General features: G+C 39.0%; 1 protein-coding gene across 1 annotated transcript in view; it reads left to right on the plus strand.

Moving 5' to 3' along the window:
- The window catches only part of Pld1 (phospholipase D1), a 172,791-nt gene that overhangs the window by 113,452 nt on the left and 37,255 nt on the right, over positions 1-22,084 (plus strand). Inside the window, exons 20-22 of the mRNA XM_004633552.2 lie at positions 4,486-4,574; positions 17,820-17,933; positions 20,196-20,245. Of these exons, the coding sequence (XP_004633609.2) occupies positions 4,486-4,574; positions 17,820-17,933; positions 20,196-20,245 (253 nt within the window). The remainder of the gene's footprint in view (positions 1-4,485; positions 4,575-17,819; positions 17,934-20,195; positions 20,246-22,084) is intronic.

Raw genomic sequence — 22,084 nt, forward strand, 5'->3', positions numbered from 1 at the left:
AAAACCTGAAGGATAATACCAAATAAAAACCCTTGTAGACTACAATGTAAATACAAACAAAAATCTACCACTGAAATCATCCCTGCTTCTACTGTCACCCCCCCGGCATCCTCATGCATGACGCCTGCATGTTCCATGCACAAGTATTGCTTATACTGCTAGCATACATCATTATTGTCGGGTCCTTTATTGTACGGCACAATTGGCATGTCTGGCTTTCCTGTTAGGATAGTAGGTCTTTGTGATGTTGCACTGCCCTGTTTACCTGTCAGCTCACCAGTATTCACCGTAGGTTTTCTTTTCTTTCATTCTTTCTTTTTTCAAAGTTCTCTGAGCAGAAACATTTTGTTCTTCTTTTGCAATAAATTTTCTTTTATGAGGCCCAGTCCCAGTCCTTTAAGAAAATTTCTCTGTGATATTATGCATTTTTTGATGAGTCGGGGGCTTGCTATGTAATTTAGGCTGGCCTTGAACCTGTGCCAGTCCTCCTGTCTCAGCCTTCTAAGTGCTGGGATTATGGGTGTGCACCACTATGCAAGCCTTGCATTTGTTATTTCTTTGTAAACTGTTAAACTACACATACTACATATGTTTAGGGTCTAGTAAAGCACAGCCATTGGCCACCACTTTGTGTTTTGAGTGACATCACAATGATATCTCTTCTTCCTTTGGTTTTGTTGTAAAAAGTTACCATCTTGGGGTTCAGTTTGTAAAGGTTCTAGTATAGTTAGAAATAAAGGAGGTAAGTCATTTCTTTCTTTCCTTTTGGTCAACAATAAAAGCCATACTGCCCTAGTATACTGTCTAAAGCTACAGTGACCACAAAATAATACAAGATATTCACCAATAGTCATGTATTCAGATGGTGTGTAAATTACTTGAACTTTTGAAACAAGACTCAAACAATGAGCAGATAGCATCCAGATTATCAGTTCTTTTTCTTTCTTGGCAGGAGGTTTTGTCAACAAATCTTGGGCAATTCTGAAGGAAATCAGATTTCCTCAGTGTCGTTATTATTCTGCAAAGCTCAAGCCCACACCCATAAGTCTTTTATATCCGCAGTCTTTTATATTTCTGTGATTACCATGAGGAAGCCTTGCTAAGTACAACAGACCTAGTTCAGCTAGTGAGATAGCATAACAAATATATGTTTGAGTATTGGTATATGCAGAATGTTTTGCGTGCATTTCATCATTTGTATATTTCACAGTGTCTTGGGGCATTTTGTCTGTTACAATTTCCAACAGTGAACGGCAATGCTGGCATTCCATCCAATAGGCTTCATCCCTGCCAAGATCCTCATTATACTTTCGGATATATTTCTGACACTGGCTTATTCCATCTGGCTATGTGACCATTTTGTACCATTTTGACTAGTCAGATATATACTGTCATTGCTGTTTGCTTCATCAGCTGAATCACGGAGTTCTTCATTCTCTGTGTCTGTATCTGCTGGTTCTTGTTCAGTTTACTGTCATGAGAACATTGGCTCCCATGGCCAACATCATCATCTGTGTGCGAGTCACCTGGTGATTCGCTTTCAACCTCCTACAAAGCTTGAAATCTGGTTTTTCATGTGCCAGTGTACTGAACTGGGTGACTTCTATCAGAAAAATCAAAAGAAAACTTTTTTTTTTCTTTTAAAAACATACCCTACACACCTATAATATTCAAATAATGGAACTTACCAAAAAAAGGGGATACAGATGAATGTCCATTTTGTATCTGTGTATTGGAAGTGGTTAGGATAGATATATACTTACATTCTCTTAATGAATAGAGGGATTTGTTCTAATGGTGTTTGTAAATAGGATATCATGTCCGCATTTTGTACAGCAAAAAACCACTAGGAAGAATGTATTAATTATTGAAACTGTCCTACCAATTTGGTTTGAAACTGTCTCATTTCTATTTGTTTCTCAATAAAGTTATGGAAAAATAATTTAAAAACATACCCTAAATACACACGTTACTGCTTTGGAGCTCTTAACACACCTTGTCATTTGTCTGCTAAATGGGTGAATGGCAGATGGCTTCCTGATTTCCCAAACCCAGATGCTGTGAGTCACATCAACACTCCATTTTGTAAAGTATATGATTACAGAACGGTATGGGTGTATTTTCCCCACCCTTATCCTGTGATGGTCAAAAACAGTTAGAGGGAGCATTATAGGGGTGCAAATCCCAGTTTGACACTGTGCACAGTTGCATGCACCTTGCTTTTTGTCCCTGGTACCAAATGAGACACAAAGATTGCTTCCTGTACCCCCAGGAGCAGCTGCTGAGATGCACACCTGGCTACTATTATACTGAAGTGCAAATTTACAGTAGAAAATAATGGGATGGGTTTTTGTAACCTACTGTTACATGAGTCACCCTAACAATCCTCTGTAGACTACCTTTGTTAGTACTTTTTCCTGACCCTAGAGTTTGTGTACAGAGTATATGAGAAAGTCTGAGAACATTTTTTGAAGTTTGGTTTGGAAACTTTAATTGTACTTCAAAGTAGGTATAAAAATATCTTAGAATGCTTGGAAAACCCTGAGAAAATAAAAAAGTTATAGTAGTGGAAAAAATAAGTCAGAGCATATCTTCTTTTTTTATTCTAGCTCTTCTTTCCCATCCAATAAAACACATGTTTAGGGGTACATGGATTAGCTGGGAAAAACGGTTCTAGCCTTATCTTGTTCACTTGCAATGCTGTCTCACCCCACAGCCCCCAATGCAGTGACAGTTCATTAAAGGCAGGCAGCACTAGAGCTTTATTTCTGGGGCATGAATAGAAAGAAAGCTAAGTGCTAGGTGAAAGCATTAGCAGGCTGAATGCAGATAATAGCTGGCTGGGAGCTTGCAGTAAATACAGGACATTAGAGGAGAAAGTCACAAACTCTGCATAAAGTATAGTATTACTAACTTTGACAGTTTTGCCATAATAAAATAAGATTTTAAGGCTGACTCATCTATTATCTAGAGTCAGTTTGCTTTGTCTCTTTTTACTAGTGTTAATATCAGCTTTTCTTATAAATATGCTCATAGCATTAAATAAGGTCAGGAATGCTAAGTACATACATATGGCCCCAGACAAAGACCTGACAGACATTCCTCGGGCCAGGTTAGGTGATGGGCATATGCTCTACACTTGCACAGAAAGAAGGGAAGGAGTAAGATGTGGCCTCTCTGTGTTTAGAACTGCTAAGAAATAGAAAACTTCCTCATAGTATAAATTCAGGGTTGGGGAAACAGCATGGTTTGGCTGAGCTTTCTATTTCTAAGTGCCCTAAAGCGAACCACAAGCTTCAAGGAGTTTTTGCACAATGTCTTCTATGAGTTTGTGTTCTGGAGGTATTTTTCAGATTCGTGTAGTTAGTAAAAAACCCTGTGCAATGATAAAAATGATTATGCTGCGAAAAGATGATACCCATATTTTGAGTTATTGCCTATATATCTTTGCACCTTAAGATGATTTGAGGTGATTGTCCTTAGAAATTGCAGGTATAACAATCTGCAATGTACTCAAACACATAGTATTTATAATATTCATCCCTAATTTTTAACTTCTTTTTTTTTTTTTTTGCAATACCAGGGATCAAACTCAGCACTTGCCAGGCAGGCATTTATGCCACTGAGCTATGTCCCTTGCCCTTAACATTCTTCTATGCAGCAAAAAAATTGTTATACCATGATAGAAATGTGACAGCTGGTTTTCTCATATTGGTGTTAAAGAATGTTTTATGTATACAAATAGCAGAAGTACTTTTCCCCTCCATTTTGCTAGTTTATTTTTATTAGTATATACAGCATACTTACAAAAGGGCTTTGAAACTACTTAAGATAGAAGTTCAGGGCTAATCTGAGACCTAAGCAAAGCAGACAAGGTAAAAGCAGACATAAAGATAGAGTGGAGAAAGGATAGAAAGAGTAGGCCAGGCAGCTGCCATCTAACTTTCTAAAACATAGACTTAACATGGAGTACAAGCCAATATATGAAGGGGTTTTTGTTTGTTTGTCTTTCTGGTTTTTTTGTTTTTGCTGTACTGGGGATTGACCTCAGGACCCTGCACTTGCCAGGCAAGTGCTTATTCTACTGAGCTATCTCCCTGGCCCCTGAAGTTTTAATCATAAGCATCTACACAATGTGTGAATCTGAAGAAGAACGCCTAATTTTAGAATTTTCTTAGCAGTCTGAGAATATAACTCAGAAGTTCTCATGATGAAATAATAATGTGGCCTTCTATTTGATAAGAATGCTAAAAGTGATCACCGACTTAGGCATTCGTGAGACCCAAGTCAGACTCTTTTGTTCTGTGGAATTCATTTTCCTGGTCTGATTTCCGTGGTCAGAACCTGTCTATTGTGTAACCCTTTTTAAAAACAAAACAAAACAAAACAAAACAAAAAGCAATCAGTGCAGCCTTTATTCCTTACCGCATTTTCCTTGTACTGAGAAAAGTTTATAAGAATACCTGTTCTATTTTTTTCTCATAGAACCAATTTTTTATAAGCTGTGCTGATGACAAAGTTGTGTTCAACAAGGTGGGCGACGCCATCGCGCAGAGAATCCTGAAGGCTCACAGGTAAAGTGTTGGGCATTCGAGTGAGTACGATTAGGGGCAAAGTCGTTGATCCAAGTGTTCTTGATTTACTACTAAATTGAATTTTAGATGTTCATTTTTAGAGTGCTGTTATTTGCTAAAATGCTTTTAGCAAATGTAGACGAGCCAGCAGCAGGTTATTGATTCCTTTCATCTGAGTCAGTTTCTAAAGACTTTGATCTCCTTTGGTGGGAAGGATATGCAAGGGCTTTGTGCTGGTGGGAATCTGAATTCTTTCAGGCCACAGTCAGTTTTTCCTGTCCAGTCTCTTTCCACAGATGACGTTTGTGGTTTGATTTATTTAATGTTAGACAGTAAGTTCCCTTATAAACAAAGCAAATAGACATCATGTTTTTCCATGGGTTATATTTAAATTTTTATTTCCATCTGTCTTACTTCTTTAGCTCATAAGATTATTTTTGCTACTTTTAGTGAGATAGAGTCCTCGTACTATATAATTCACCCACTTAATACAATTAAGTGATTTTTAGTATATTTACAGAGTTGTATAATAATCACCTAAATAATTTTAGAACATTTTCATCACCCCAGATAAACACACCATCCCCGTTAATAGTCATTACACATTTCCTCCTTAGCCCCTGGTAAAACTAGACTACTTTCCTTTTCTGTGGACTTTTCTAGACTGGACATTTCATAAAAATGGAATAATTGAATATGTGTTACTTTACAACTGATGTCTTTCATTTAGCATACTGTTTTCAGAGTTCATCTATGTTAGCGTATATGTCAGTATTTCATTTCTTTTTATTGCCTGATAATATTCCATCATATGTGTATAACACATTTTATTTAATCACCACTCATCATCCGCTGGTAGACATTGGATTTTTTCCCCATTTTTTGGCTATTCTGGATTATGTTGCCATGAACATTCTGCACTAGATTTTTGTTGGTTATATTTTGCTGTGCTGGGGATTGAACCATGCATACTAGGAAGTGCTGTACCGCTCAGCTGTATCCTTAGCCCTCTGTACTAATTTTTATGCAGATGTACTTTCATTTCTCCAGAGGTAAAATTTCTGGCTCTTTTGGTAATTCTATTTGACATTTTAAGGAACTTTCAGACTAGCTTCTAAGGCGCCTGTGCTGTGATATATTCCCAAAGTGTGCAAGAGCTCCAGTTTCTATTGTCAGTATTTATTGTTAGCTCTCTGTTTTACGTCGCAGCCACCCTAGTAGGCCTGGAATGGTGTCTCACTGTAGTTTCTTCCCTTTTTTCCCATAATTTTATTGAGAAACAAATAGCAATGAGACAATTTCAAACCAAATTGGTAGGACAGTTTCAATAATTAACACATCGCATACATTCTTCCTAGTGGTTAATTGCTGTACAAGATGCGGACATGATACCCTATTTACAAACACCATTAGAACAAATCCCTCTATTCATTAAGAGAATGTAACTATATATCTATTCCAATCACCTTGAATACACAGATACAAAATGGACCTTCATCTGCATCCCCCTTTTTTGTTTAGTTCCGTTATTTGAATATTATAGGTGTGTTAACTCAGCAAAATATTCCAAAAGAGTCCAGTAGTCCATAATAGTATTGGGTCCTCCACTTCACTGGCAATGTCAGAAATTGTTGCCCTGAGTTCTCACTGTGGTTTTGATTAGACTTCCTCTATCGGCCAATGATATGTCATTGCTTGCTTATTAACCACTTATATATCATCTTTGGTAAAGCGTCTATTCAAGTCTCTTGCCCAGTTTATCGCTGTTATCTGTTTTTTGAGTGCTGAGTTGGAAAGGTATTTTTTAGCGTATTCTGAATCCAAGTCCCAATGATTTACAAATAGTTTGTCTCATTCAGTGAGATTTTTTTTTTTTTTACTTTCTTGATGCTGTGCCCTGAAACAAAAAATTTTAATGTAGATGAAGTCCACTTAATAAATTAATAATTTAATAAATTATCAATTTATTGATAATTTTTCTTTTATTCCTTACGCATTTGGTGCCATAACTAAGAAACTACCACTTGGTCCAGGACCATGAAGGTTTTGGCCAATTTTCTTCTAAAAATTTAATAGTTTTTGCTCTTATATTTATGTCTTTGATTCATTTTGAATTATTTTTTACATGTAATATGAGTTGGGGATCCAACATCATTCTTTGGTATATGAAGAGTTTTCTTAGCACTGTTCATTGATGATTCTTGCCTAGATGAATTGTCCCGACACCTGACACTATTTTTATGCCTAATTTCACCTCAATGTAGAAGTTTCAAATTGAGCAGACAAAACCATTATATTTCATCATGTTAAGTCACCAAATGCATGCAGTGAAAAATTCCAAATAGATATATATTTGAGGATTAAAGCAGTTTTAAACCTTTCAGTGTCTTCAATATCTTTATCTCACATAATATGTGAGGAATTTCAGACTTAAAGATATATCAGTATTTTCTGTGACTCACAATATTTTATGTGGTTCATATATTATTGCTTCCTTACACCTGCTCAGGAAAGTAGATCGCATAGTAGTAGTGCTTGTTACATTGTTGTTACTGTCTCCATTATTAGCATTGAAAACTGATTACTGTATGACATATTTAGATCACTAGTAGCAATAGGCAAAAGCAGCTTTGGGCCTTAGTCTTTGACCCTATCTCCCCGACACCTAATACCAAGTAACTTCATTGTACAGTGGGTTGCTGTTCAAGATAATTTAGAATTTTCTCATCCTGAGGCAAATGAATTCTGCCTTTGCTGTTCCCCTTTCTTTTTGACTAAGCCCTGGGTACCAGCTGCCCTCAGCCAGTGGTGATGACCTTGAGTGAGTGAGGAAAGGCCCTTTGGGCTATGGAGAACAGGAGCTGGAGAAGCCCTTTATTGTGGCCGGCCACCCCTCCCAGAAGCTGAGGGTGTACCTGTCTTGCTCCTATAGTGCTGAGATGTAGGCAGCGTAGTACAGCACCTGCATCGTAGAGGGTGAGTGCTGGATCTCACTGTGGATTACGTATCACATCACCACTGGACACGTACCGAATTGCAAAAGCATTGATTCAACTCCATGGCCATAGGTCATAATTTCTTGATGTGAGGCCCAGACACCTGATGATTTTTATGCTCCAAAGGTGACTCTGGGGCACAGGTAAGATGCCTCAGGACTAGTATGGAGTAGCATATATGACCATGTAGAGAGATGATGGCCTGGACTTTTACAGGTAACCTATCTTCTTTACCTCTGTAGGAAACATTTTAAAAAGAAAGTCATAATAGGATCTATTTCTGAAATGACTTTAGAACAACCTGTTTATACTTAAGCATACAGGTACACAAAGAAATTCCTTGTATCCTTGCTGGTCTCCCAATCCTATGGAGTAATTTAGGTTTAGCTTATAAAATTACATTACTTTTGTCGGCTCTTGTATTTCATTGATGCAAGTGTGCTGGCTTGACTTATGAGGAGCATTTGACAAAAAAGAAAAATACTTTTATTGTGTGTGAAACTAAAATAAGTCACAGGAATTTATTGACAATTTAGTTCAATGGACTGATCAGTGAATCTTCAATTTTGGAATTGTAATTAGCTAATAAATAAGTAGGATGAATGGAAATTCACCTACTAATAACATGGCTTATCAGGTACCGGTAAATTTTATTTATAAGTGTACAAGAGCCTGAAAGGATGTTTTTTTCTTTATCATATTAATTTGTCTTTTAAAATCTAGACTTCTAAAATCATGGAATCCTAGCATTCCAGAGCTCTAAAGAACTTGGCCATATTTTCTGATCGAACATTTCCCAGTGACCACCGAGGCTGCTTCTGAGAGTGAAAGGACCTGTGATGAGGTACTCTCAGTCGCAGACTGTATCTCACACTTGGCAATTTCTAGGACACACTCCAGATTGGCAGTTTCAAGCTTACTTTGTAGAAAATGAAAAATGAATCCATCAAATTTCAGATCAGAACTGGTCTCTCGGGGGTTTTGCTTTATTTGATAGTTACAGGTATATCATACATGTAGGCTTTCAGCAGATAAACACATGCATCCCCAGAAAAATACTTTCTGTTGTTGCCATTCTCTACCTCACTGTATCATTACCTTTGTCTTATGTTAATTGCAACTGTATTTTTTTCACTTACCAACTTAAAGTCTGTGAGCTTACATTCAGGGTAAAGTTAGAAAGCTCATTGTTAGGCTTCCGTAATGCAGTACACCTCCTTTTTACTAATTAGGGACTGTGATGAGCTATCCTCATGAGCTGCCTTCTCTGCTTTGTACTCTTCTGAAACTCAAAACTTCCCTGGCAAAGCCACATTCTCACCAACAAGTACAGTTTTGGCTGTTGTAAAAAGAATAGACATCAGTATGAAGCAGATAGAGGAAAATGACGATTTGCCATTGGCCAGACTTGACCAAGGAATGCAACCCCTCTTCCAGGCCCCTCCTATCCCAGAGAGATCAGAGTTTGTAAATTGCCAACTCCCTCCACTAGGTGACTTCTTTATTTTTCTGCCAATGCTGGAATCTAACTCACACCAGTCTCCTAAGCAATTTTCTCTGATCTCTTCAGTTCCTCCTCCTTCCTTCTCAATAGCTGTAATTTTTTACAGAAACAGGTTTTTGTAAAGATTTAATGTTCTGATCCATGACCTGGAGCTCCAGACTCATGTTTGTCCTGTGATGGTGAATTACTGTCTGTCCTCCTAAGTAGTGTGTTAGAGGCCAGCTCCCAACCCACAACCTGTCTTTGATAATTCAAATGTGACCAGAAGCCAGGAAGAAAAATGATAATACACAGTCTGAAGTTGACTATCTCTTATTATATTTGAATAAACCAAAGGATGAAACAGGAGCAGCTGATCTGGGCAGGAACATGTTAACACCACGTGACATAGGCCTGTGGTTACTGAGGACAGTATCAGATCTTTGCTAGTGGGAATGACACATGTACTTTGGCCTTGGTAGAAAGTTGGGAAGTAAGACAGTACATTTCACATTGTTACTACCAAAAACGTTGACACATAGAATGAAAACAGTAAGTTGACTTCAAGTTTGTGTTTAGTATTATTTTTTTTTCATGTGTTAGCATTTTAATGAGTCCTGTATCCAGTGGTTTCAAGCTACCAGGACATAGGGCCCCCCCCCCCCAACACCCTTAATTTTCTCCTCAGCTCTTCTGCTGAAGAATTTGGCTTTCATGATGACAGACTACTTTGGGAGCTTTCCCTTCCAAAAAAACTTTGTAGTAGCCCAATCACACTACATCAATGATGGGAGCTACTGCTGTCTTGTTTTTGGTAGCATTTACTCATGTCTACTCGCTGACCGCTGTCCACAGTTTACTGAGGTTGACAGTTGGGCAGAAACTCTGGTTTCTCTTTAAGTGGTAATGCCTCATACTGACCTTTCCAAAGTAACCTGGGTGATATTTATCAAAGTTGATCCTGTGATGATGTGTGTCTCCCGCTTTACCCCAGCCTCCAGGGTGCTTCTGGTGTTTGCTGATGCAGCCGTGGTCGTGGCTCACATGGCCACAGCTCACATGGCTGCGAAGCTTCTGGGTCTACCTTAGTCTGGAGGGCATGTCAGCAGCCAAGACCTGTGTTTAGTATTAACCTGTAGTTAAAAATACACCATTATGCTGTGTGAAAAATATGCAGCTTTAGAAGTTATTCTAATTCCTATACCTGCGGAAGAGTTTCTGTCTGCCCATATTTGGGTGGGATGGGAAATAAACCACTGGAAAGTCTGAAATTATTGTGAGAACAGATGTCCAGAGAGCTGGGCCTTCACCACCTCTGTCATTCATAGGTGTGCACTTCTGTGACTGTGTCAGTCTGCTTTTCTAACAGTTTCCTCATTAACAAAGAGGATAATAATATCATCTAATATATATCTATATATATAATAGATAATTTCACATATATAATCTATGTGAAAGTAGTTGTATATCATCCAGTTAGTGTGAGACATTATTATAGCATTTCCAAGATAGTCATCATTTGGCATTATGCCACACAGCATAGATGTAAGCAAGATGAAAAAAAAAAAATCCTGGCATTCAAAGCAGAAATTAATAGTCATGCCAGAAACAGAAAAATTTTAATTAAAGAGATGTTTACACATTCTTTATTTTAAATTTTTGGGTGGTTATTATGGAATAAGAACAACTTGCTTGGGTTCCTTGCCACTGGCTCTCATGACAGTGGGGGCACAAGACAAACACGTTCTGTTTAGGGAGGTCCTACCACGCACTACGGCAGTGCCTCCTCCAAATTCAGTTGTGGATTTCCCATTGTGGATATGATAACACACTTTCCCAATCAATAGAGTAAGAGGTATCTTGAAGTATAATGTGAGTTCAGTCCAGTTTTGTTTTGTTTTAACTTTAGGCTCTATATACTTGTTTTTCTTGAGATGCACATAAGCTTTCTAACTGAAATCTCTGGTTGTTGAATGAATATAAATGTTACTGAATACTTCTTCGAGTCTTCCCTTATAGTAGATGTTTTTCATGCATTAGTTCATTCAGTCTTGAAATTCACTTTATGGGGTGGAATGCACAATTTTCTCAGTTCTGGAGGTGATGCAGGCCCAGTGAGGTTCAGTAACCTGCCCACATCATAGATCCATTGCTGGGAGAGATCTAGAACTAAGTTCATGTTCTCAGAGCTTTAGGTTGTGCTCCTCACCACTAAGGTACAAAGCTTTCCTCATTTCTAAAGAGGTAGAGTTTTTCTAGTGTTAAGCTTCCCAGAAATCAGTGGGAGATGCCTTCTTTAAAATTTAAAAGTGAAGGGCCGGACAGACAGCTCAGCACACTAGGGAGCCTACTTAGGCAGAGCACAGCAGCCAGGGTTTGATCTCCAGCATACTGTGTTGGTCCTCCCCCCTGGGCATGCTGAGACCGGGAATGGTGGTGCATGCCTGGAATCCCAGTGCTTGGGAGGCTGAAAACAGGAGAATCACTATGAGTATGATCTACGTAGTGAGATCCTGTACTAAATACATAAAAAAAATAAAATAAAATATAAAAGTGAGATAAACATTTTATTTTTAAAGCAATTGATAAGTATTTTTTAGACTTAAAGAATATCTATATCCTATAATTTCAGATCCTGGCTGAAAAGGTATATTGGACATGTTACAGAAGTACCATAATAAGTGAATTTTAAGCTATAGTCATAATAAAAAGAATAAAAAAATTTTAACTTCCTTTTTTTTTTTTTTTTCCTTGTGGAATGTCTTCCAAATGCTGTAAAATTCCTAGAGAAGAGTTACACTGGGGCACAGATGACAACCCATCTTGGCCAAAGAATTTTTCATTTAGATCATTGAATAGCTTTTATTCTGTTCCAAAATGGTCATTTTAGCAAATTGAAGATGTAAAAATTAGCACAGGGCCAAGCCCAGTTATTCTGAGCCCAAGCAAGTGGTCTGGCAGAGAGAAAAAGGAAAGGGGGAATAGGGAGAGGGAGAAAGCAAACAGATGGCTCAAACAGGGAAAGGCTTAAGGGTTTTGTCGAATCTTACTGGAGACCTCTGAGGGAATATGCCCGCTAAAGGTTATCAGGTCCAGAGAGACATCTGCATCAGACTGGGGCAGTTCCCTGTGTTCTTATACCTAAATCATGGCATTTTCCAAAGGTAAATAATGAAAAGAATTCTGTGGGTGTTTGTTCACAATACATAAACGTCACTGTCTGTAAAATCACACATATAATAGATCATGAGTGTTAAATAGAGCCAGCATTTCTAGTGGACCAGTGGGTATTTTAGCTACTCCCTCAGGTACAGAGGAGAAACCTGAGGCCCAGAAAGATTTATTGCATGTTAGAAGACTTGCATGCCAAACACAAAATAGAAAGAATTCTGTCCCAAACCATCAAGACACTACAGACCCAAATCCATGTAACTGATACCACCATGGTGTAAATTTTTTTTCCACTAAAACCCAACCACAGTTACTCTTATTTCTGACAGTATTCACTGCTGTACAATCTATAACAATGGTCTTGAAGTGTATGATAATGCAATATGACCTGTTAATCTTAAATTCTCAAAAAATAAGGCATCTTCTCTCTTGAGAAAATATTAAGCTTCTTGGGGTTTTCATACAAATCCTACCCCAATTGTGAGTGGATCCCCCATAGGAGGGCCAGGATGGGGTGGCTGAGGGGCTCTGCAGGAGACCAGAAGCAAAGGTGAAGAGACCTATCAGTGTACACATCGACTGTCTGCATAAGATGATCTCAGCAATCACAAAATGCACAACTATTAATTATAAAAAGCCACCACTCTAACCACCCTAAAGTCACTTTTTATTTTGTTGTTTTCCTTTTTATTCATATCAATTTCTACTCCCTGTTGAACTGTCACTGCCCTACTCCCACGCTCAATTGAATTTCTAGTTCAAGTCCAATAGAAGGAAATGTAGTTTACCAATTCCTGGCAAATGTGGCGAAATTCAGTGATTTCTCGTTATTTCCAACGTGCCTTCTACCAGGTAAGTACTGCTTCGCCAGCCTTGCCGTAGATGGTCTGGGCCATGAGTCTCTGGAAGGAGCTTACAGAACTTAGCACTGTGGCTTGTTCATGTGGAGCCTGCCCTGGTGCTTTCAGTGTTGCCTTTCTGCCCTTTTTCCTGGGGCTTCCGCAGTGTGTGGGTAGTTGGGCTACACTCTGAACTGTGGGATCTCCCTGGAAACCAGGCCAGCTCATCATAGCTGTCATAGCTTAGCATTAAAAGGGAGTGAGGTCTGTCCTGGGGTTTTTTTGTTTTGTTTTGTTTTCTTTTCTGGAGCTCCTCTTGCATCAGAAAAATCCCTACGTTGTCTCATCATTTATTATATTCCTGCCTCAGCTCAGAGAACTCCATGCTGGTTTCTTGAATCTGAAAGGTTGAGATTTTTGGTGAGGTGCTACCCCAGGAGCAATGCCTACTTCAGGGTGTGGATCACAGAATGGAGGATATTAACACATTTGAAGGAAAGATACTTTAATAGTTATTAAAAGCTGCCACCTTTGTATTGTCATTTAATGACATCTTTGTATTGAGTCCTATTTTTATTGGCACCTGAAATATTTTGCTGTTGAGCTGTTACACTGGTCATTTTTATTGACTACAAGACGGCCATATCATTTGGTGGTTATAACACAATTTAATCATCTTTTAAATCACTGGATACTAATTCAAAATTTTTAGCTTTCAAACAGCATTGCAATAAGATTTAATGAATTTGGAAAGAAAGGAAGGCTTATTTTGAGAAGAAACTTGAGAAATCAGTTTTATAAAGTTGTCGTGAACACAGTGGATGTGACTGCCTATCTGTTGGGCTTATCTTGCTTTTAATACCATGAATAATTTTGCACAGGAGGGGCTCAAGCTTTTCCCATAACCTCCCTGCTGCCACTTGCACAACCCCGGTATTATGAGGACCCAGTGTTTCAGGAGGGGACTAGAACCTCGGCAGCAGCGAGTGCATGGCTTGAATTATGGAGTTGATAGGACATGTCTGACATGTAGTCTTTGTTGGCTTACATTCAACCGCAGACTTACAGCTTGAAATTCCAGAGCCCTTTCTCAATCTCTGTGAAAAGTTTAAGTAGCTCCTTTTACAAAATCACTCATGGAAAGAAATACACACACTATTTCTAAAAGAACATGGAAAAAACTGGCAATAAGAATTGCCCTCAGGAGGGAAACACAAGGCTGGAGACAAAGGAGTGAAAGAATTTTTCCACCACATAATCTTCTACCTCTTAAATTTTATACCATGAATGTATGTTACAGATTGGAAAGTGTAATTTACTTGCTGGATCTTCAAAACACTGAACAAAGAATAACCAAATGACCCAATAATCCCATTCCTGAATATGGACCAAAAAGAACAGAAAACTAGGACTCAGGCTGTTAGCCAAGGACAGTAATAGTATTCACCGTGGCCAGAAAGGGAAAATGGCCCAAATGTCCACCAGCAGACAAATACGGTATATGCGTAGCATGGAATATTGTTCAACCATAAAAAGGAAAGAATTTTGAGACATGCTACCACTTGGATGAACATTGAGGATGTCGTGCTAAGTGAAATAAGTCACACACAAAAGGAAAATCTGTATGTTTCTACTTATTTGTAAAATTTAGAATAGGCAAATTCAAAAAGGCAGAAGGTAGATTAGAGGTTTCCATGGCTTTGGGGAAGAGAAATGGGATAGTTATTTAATAGTCACAGAATTTCTGTTTGGGTTGATGGGAACATTTTAAAGATAGACTTAATGAGACTGGGCCTGGTGGCACGCACCTGTAATACCAGCTCTTGGGAGGCTGTAAAATAGGCGGATCACTATGAGGCTGATCTAGGAGTGAGACCCTGAACACCGTGTACACCCTTCCCTAAAGTACAAGAAAGAGAAAAGAAACATAGACTTGGTGGATGCACAGCCCTGTGAATGCAGTTGATGGCCCTGACTATATACATAAAAATGGATTAAATGGCAAGTTTTTGTTTGGTTTGTTGTTTTTGTTATTATCATTGTTTTATGAGATGAGGTCTCACTAAATCAGGTGTCTGGGCTGGCCTCACACTTACGATGCTCCCGCCTCAGCCCCTGAGGGCTGGGATGATAGGTATAGTCCCTACACCCCCCACACCTGGCTATCTTTTATATTCTTTGCTACAATAAAAATTCAAACAAAATGTAATTTAAAGAAAAAGCTTCCATGGAGCCTAACCTCTTTTCTACTAGTGACTTCCCTGAAACAAATGTTCTTCTCACCCGATCCCGTCCCCTCAAGGCAAGCAGTCCTGAATGTGTGTTGTCCACAAGGGTCCTCTGCCTGGTACTGCTCAAAATAGGAAGCTGTGCACACTCCCTTCCTGTGTCTCAGAGGTGCTTCTTATCCGATAACCAGCAGCAGACGTGGGTATCAAAGCCCAAGGGTGCCTGGTAGACCTCCTGGCAAGTGTGTGCTGTGCAGTACACAGGTGGAAATGGTTCTATTCTGGCTGAAGCTCCAGGTGGTTGGAGGGAGGGAGTGGCCTTTAGGGGTGGGGAGCACTCAGGCTGAGAGCTCGTGGACTGTGCTTCTTTAGTAGGGACAGGGGCCTTGGAGCAAAGGACCTTCATCCCTCATCACGGGTGTGGGGGTGGAACGATCATACCAGATAGAGAAAATTCCAGAAAGGCAGATAAGGCAACTGGTGTCAGTTCCCGGATGTCCAGTTGGACCTTTAAATTGGCTGTGGGGAAATAGCTTAGGTAACCCTTCTGTTCTTATCAAGCAGACAACGTGGACAGTTTACTTTTTTTTGTTTTCCTCCCAACTCAAACTGTGTTTGCCATCTAGTGATTAATCTGTGCCATTACAACAGCCTCCTTAAAGTTTCTTGTTTCTCTGGCTGGAAGCCTGAGAATCCCAAGTTGCTGGCGGCCAGCCGTTTCTGCCCCCAACTTCATATTGCACGCGCCCTGGTGTGCAGATGGATGGCCCGGGTCGTCGGGAAGGAGATCGGAACCTCACAGTAATCATAACAGTCACAGGAAAGAAAAAAGTATTGAGCTTAGAAATTAAGTACTACGAAAAGTTTAAGTAGGCTTGGACTTGAAAATCAAGTACTGAGTGAACATAGAGCTCTCAGGAATCCTGCTCAGATTTGTTGACTGCAAAGAACACCATCTTCCTTTCTGGGCTTTCTCTTCCTGTGTGGGTTATAAATGGAGACAGGGACTTTCAGGGGTACTAATTAAAGCACAATTATTTTGATTTCTGAGATTCTCAGCACATGTCAAAGTAGAGGCTACCATTTTCTTCTTTTTTGTTGTATCATTAAGTACAGCCCTTTTCCCTCAAAGGTCAGTTGGGAGAGTGGGCCAAGAACTATCATATTACACGTGTAGGGGATTTAAAACTAAACAGTACTCACTCTGAATTCTTAAAGAGCCTCAGGAAACACTGGGCAGCTGCAGCCTCAGAACTCCTAAGCATGAACTCCTGTACTGGAAGAGACACTGACTCCAGTGCCTCTTGTTTGTCCTGAGATCTGGGCTGTTGCAATTGAATTACCCCACAGTTAGAAACTGAAGACCTGCTTCTTGCTTGGCTGTGAGCTACGTACTGCAGATATAATGTTATACCTCTAGCTAGCATGAGAATAATACAGAGGAAACCCTCCTAACCTGAGGTATCTGGAACAAGTTCGTGTTCTCGAAAATCAGAGAATGAATTTTAGGAGCAGTGGAGGTTAAGGGCAGAATATATTTATTGAGAGAAAGAAGGCTTCTGTCCAAGAGAAAGAAGGGGACCAGAGTGGAATGCCCAGGAACCTGTTTTCTAGAGCAAAACCACAAGGGATACATATGGTCTAAGGTGGGAAACATGGGAACTCGCAAGGTGGGCATGAGGTAGGACAAAACTATGGTCAACCAGTGAGATTAATAATTGCTTAGATAAAATTAAATCTAGGACCAAATGGGGAAGCAAGTTAAATAGCAAGGCGGGCCTGAATACAGAATAGGGGATTTTCCTGTAGGGGGTTGGAGTAGTTACTCTTCCTGACTTTCTCAAGGTGATAAAGACCTATTTAGAATATCAATCCCTGATGTTTATCCTTAGAGAGGTATGTGGGTGCATTTGTTTGATCTTGTCTTGAGGTCTGGCCCACAGCTAGAGGTGTCTGGCTCTCTCACAGTTGCAAGGTATCAATCTTATGTTCTGCTCTGGCTCCTTCTAGAGCCCAGCTCTGCCTGACTGCCTATAATATTTCTAACTCAGCTGCCTACAACAATAATGTCTTTTCTGAAACTGTTGTAACCCCACTTCCATGAGATCTGGGGAAAACTTTCTTTCACTGCATGTTATTTTACAAAGGCTATGCCTAAGAGAGAAAGTTAGCCCAGTTCCCACTTTGCTGCCCAGTTGAACTTACTTATTTATGTATGTATTTATTTATTTTGGCAGAACCGGGGATTGAACTCAGGCCCTTGTGCTTGCCAGGGAAGTGCTTATTCCATTGAGCCATCTCCCCAGCCCCCCAGTTGAATTTATTGTTCAGCTTGTGAATTGATAGCCTGGATGCAGCCTCTGGCCACGAGCCCAACAGCACCACAAAAACCAAAAAAGGAGAGAATGCTGTGTGCCAGGCCATTCTCTCTGCCTTTGCAACCATATCAACTGCTTGTCCTTTTACCTGGCAATTTATCTTCATTTGTGTTGTGTTCTGATGTATTTCTGTGCATCTGACTGTTACAGGGAAGGCCGGAGATATCGGGTGTATGTAATAATACCCCTGCTGCCGGGATTTGAAGGAGACATTTCAACTGGAGGAGGAAATGCTCTGCAGGCCATAATGCACTTCAACTACAGGTGCCAAAATGCAAAATAATCTATTTTGAGCTGCATGGAGATGGGGGAGGGAACCGCAAGGTTTCTCAGCATCCTTTCAAGGGAGCATTGCACAAAGGGATATTTTCTCTTTATTTTACTTTCAAATCTTATCATGTTTACTAAATGATAAAATTCAAATGGAATTGCAAATTATAAACAATGGGCCTAATATACATGGCAAGTATAAAGATCCAAAATGTTCTTTTATATATTTATTGCTTGTCAAACCTGTGTAATATTGGTTTAAAATTATCTTTAAATCACTATGTTATACTTGAGCTTTTCATATTCTTTTTATTAGGTAAAATTAAATGTTTAAGATGGTATGATATGAGTGCAATTTTTGATGATTCACTCGCTAGCAGCCTCTGACAAAGTTGGCAATATTAACCTTGGTTGGAAAATGTAAATTCCTATCTCCTGGAATTTTAATTTGATTTTTCTACTACAACTTTGTTAGAATTCTAGAAAAAATGATGAGCTTTATGCTTGGGATTTTAAAAACTCCAGTTACATATACCCTCAGAAAGCCATACGCTTGGGTCCCCTGAGTTTCAAGCCACTTGGTGGAAAGGTGAGAAGTGCCTGCCACATGGGCAGCAGAGAAGGTTGCAGACAGGCACCCCAAACTTCTTGCTCATCTAGCTGGGAAAGACACTGAAGTAGAGAGGTGAGTGGTGAGGCCTGCTCACAAGTCCACTGCTGGTTTCAAGCTCAGTCCTGAGACTAAAGAGCCCACCCAACCCCACATTCCTAGAAAAGCAAAGCCATACTGGAGAGTGACTTCTACTACCGCTTGTTTCCTCAAACTGCCTGTAATTTCTTATTTTTCTCAAACCTTTCTGAGAGGTAGAAGGGAGCCTATAAAATCTTACACAGTACCCTGCATTTGTAAATCAGAGAAGGGCTCAGGCATGTGGTCTAATTGGAGTGGGGCTTAGGTGTCCTCCTGCTTGGATTGCTTCCCAGCAGTGGCCCTGGAGGGTCTGAAGCCACAGTCTGAGTAAGACATGGGGCATAGTTGTTTTTTATCACTAGAAATTGAACCCAAGGCCTTCATACTAAGATAAATTTCTATCTCTTTTCATTTATTGTTAGAATATAGAATCTCATTAAATCACTAAGTCACCCAAGGTAGGCTCAAACTTTTGCCCTTCCTGTGTCAGATTTTGAGAGTGCTGGGATTACAGCCATGTGCCACCATGCCTGGTTTGGGAAATTTTTTAAAAATCCTCTTGGTTCTGATTGATTTTTCAAGCTTATATCTGTCTATCTCCCAGAGTTTCAAGTAATAATTTTACTTGTTTCCCCTAGGGTATGAGAGAACTTTAATTGTACCTTGGTCTATATAATTGGATTGAAGATATGCGCATTTCTAGTTTTCTAATTTACAACATGACATGAAAAGCTCTTCAAATATTTAAGTCCACTGACGTAATGTTTTAGCTGAATTTTACCTGCTTCATTTGCCATTCTAATATTATTCTTGGAATATTGTCAGTTGTAATTATTTCCTATGACTGTTTTCTTGAGTTTGAACCAGTCGAATGAAATACATGTCTGACTTTTGTTCAGCAACCCAAACTATAACCTTTTATTATGCAAAAACATCTCTATTTGCCGCCATCATCCTTACTAATAGCATTTATGAGGCATAACTGTATTTTTAACTACTTTCATAGAGCACACAGATGGAGCATAGAATTGTTTTTCAGAGTTTAGAATTCATCAACTATTATCAGTCTTGAGAAACAAAATCATTAGCACAGTCATGGAACCCTGTACATTTTAGGGAGGTTGCTGATGATAGAGACAACCCAATATGATCGTTTCCTTTATTCCTGAGTTACTCTGCAAGGGTTTTACCCTTTCACCTCAGAAAGCAACATGATTCTGAAAGTATGCTTATCTGTTGAGGCAATCTAAATTTATCTTTGCTGTCACCAAATATGCAAGAAGGAAAGTTCATTCATAACCTATCTTTTAAAAATTAGTTTCTCTTTCAAAAATCAATCATCAATTTCATAACTTTTCCATATACTCACCCCAACACAACTACTTTGTTCTGCTAGTTTCATAAATGATATTCATTTTTTTTTTTTTTGCTTTAGGAAATATGTGTACCACTTATCATAGAAGCACTTGCTCTGTGTTTACTTATGCTAGAATTATATTCACAGATATTGCAGTTAAAACTGGTTGTTTTGAAATCTGCATAATTATTTGTTTGCATACTTTCAGAACCATGTGCAGAGGAGAAAATTCCATCCTTGGACAGTTAAAAACAGAGCGTAAGTAACTTTTTATTTTCCTACATGGGTGTTTTTATTATGAAGATAAGGTACCAGTAAGCCTTAGTAATTTTGCATTATGATTATAGATCTGCAGAAGATTCCCAACAAAAATTATCTACCAAAATAAATTGACAGTATTCATTATTTACCCAAACCAGTGTTCAAATGAAGACACAAAGACTTAGGATACATAGGTAATAAAAATAAAGACTTCATAATTGCTATTTATTTGTTTATATTTACATAATTGTTTCAATAATAACAACCAATATTTATAAAGCAATTCACAAAGACTGTACGTGTGTATTCTTTGCTCATTCTCCTCCACCACCCTAGAGAGCATGCTAGTATCACTCCTGTTTTAAAGATGCCACTGGTTATTGACCTCCTTTGTATGCAGAAGTTCCAGGATTCTAACAATACTTTCTTATATTTGGTGGAGAAAACCCATTACAGAACCATTGAGCACCTCTAACAGTCAGCTCACCTTTGAGAATATTTTTGTAAAGGTAGATAAATAAAGTGAGCAGGAGACCCATAGCAAGAGCTTTCCCTTCTGCTGTTCTCAAAAGTCTTAGCTGAGCCTCCTCCATAGGTCTGGATACAACATGATATAAATTCAGCTTTATTCATTGCTATCACCTGAGATTATCGCTAAGCTTAGCATGCGATAGTTGTTCAATGATGCCCCATAAATCTGTGCTATGAGTACTGAGTGTTCCAACGAGCTAAACTGCAGTCACAGCCAGCTTGCTTGACTTCCAGATCAGGTTGGGTCTGGATTATAAAAACCTGGACAACCACTTGAAAAAGACTAGATTTTACCTCAGAGATAGTTGGTGGAATCCAAAAAAGTAGTCAAAGACAAAGAACCTAATTTTGGTTAAAACAGTAAGCTTGTGGCATTTTTACCTGCCACATACTCATTACCTCTCTTCAGCTCTGTGCTAGTCTTCCAACCCTGTAGCGTCTCAGTCATGGTGTAAGCCCGCAACCTAGCTGCATCAGCAGGAGGCTAGTGGAGGCCCCAGCGCACCCCACCCATCCCTAACGGCGCTCAGAGGATTGTCATTACTCGACCAGTCCTGCAGTTATTTTTACATCTCCAGTCAAGGGACCTGTATTAATTTTACCTGGCTGGTGAAATTTACCTTTATGCGTAGAAGACAATTCACAACAATTACTTAACATCTCAGATGCCTGAAGTAGCAACAACAGATGAGCAAATAAGAAGTTGACCAATTCATTTGAAAGGAAAACTTGAGGAAGAAGAATCCTCATAGACTGCTCATAGTTGGTGTTAAAAACTCTAAAATATTCCTAAGACTCTGAAAGAAGATACTGCAAAGGACAGTGGGAAATATTTTGAGATGAATGAAGATGAAACAATAGATTAAAAAACTCATGGGATATACTTAAAGAAGTGCTTAGAGGGAAATTTATAAACACATGATAAAAAGAAGAAAAATCTCAAATCAGTAACTTAAACCTACATCTGAAAGAAATAGCAAAAGAGGAGCAAACTAACCTAAAGCAAGGAAAATGAAAGAAATGATGGAGATGAAGGGAAAATAATTAACAGAAAATAAGTGAAACCAAAAATTGGTACTTTGAAAAAAATCAGTGAAATTAATCTTTAGTCTCAGTAAAAGGTTTTTGTAAGTAAAAATAGAGACAACTCAAGAATCTGTCATGGCAGAGGGCAGCCTTTTATGGCACAGACAACAACAAAGAGTAAAGGGAGGATCAGTGGCTACAGCAGGTAGCAAGCCTCTTTCCCTTCCTTATACTATATTCTGGCTATCTGCCCCAGGGTGGGTGTAGCACACACACACC

The sequence above is a fragment of the Octodon degus genome, unplaced genomic scaffold (genome assembly GCF_000260255.1).
Source record: "Octodon degus isolate 3935 unplaced genomic scaffold, OctDeg1.0 scaffold00055, whole genome shotgun sequence".
Classification (NCBI taxonomy): Eukaryota; Metazoa; Chordata; class Mammalia; order Rodentia; family Octodontidae; genus Octodon; species Octodon degus.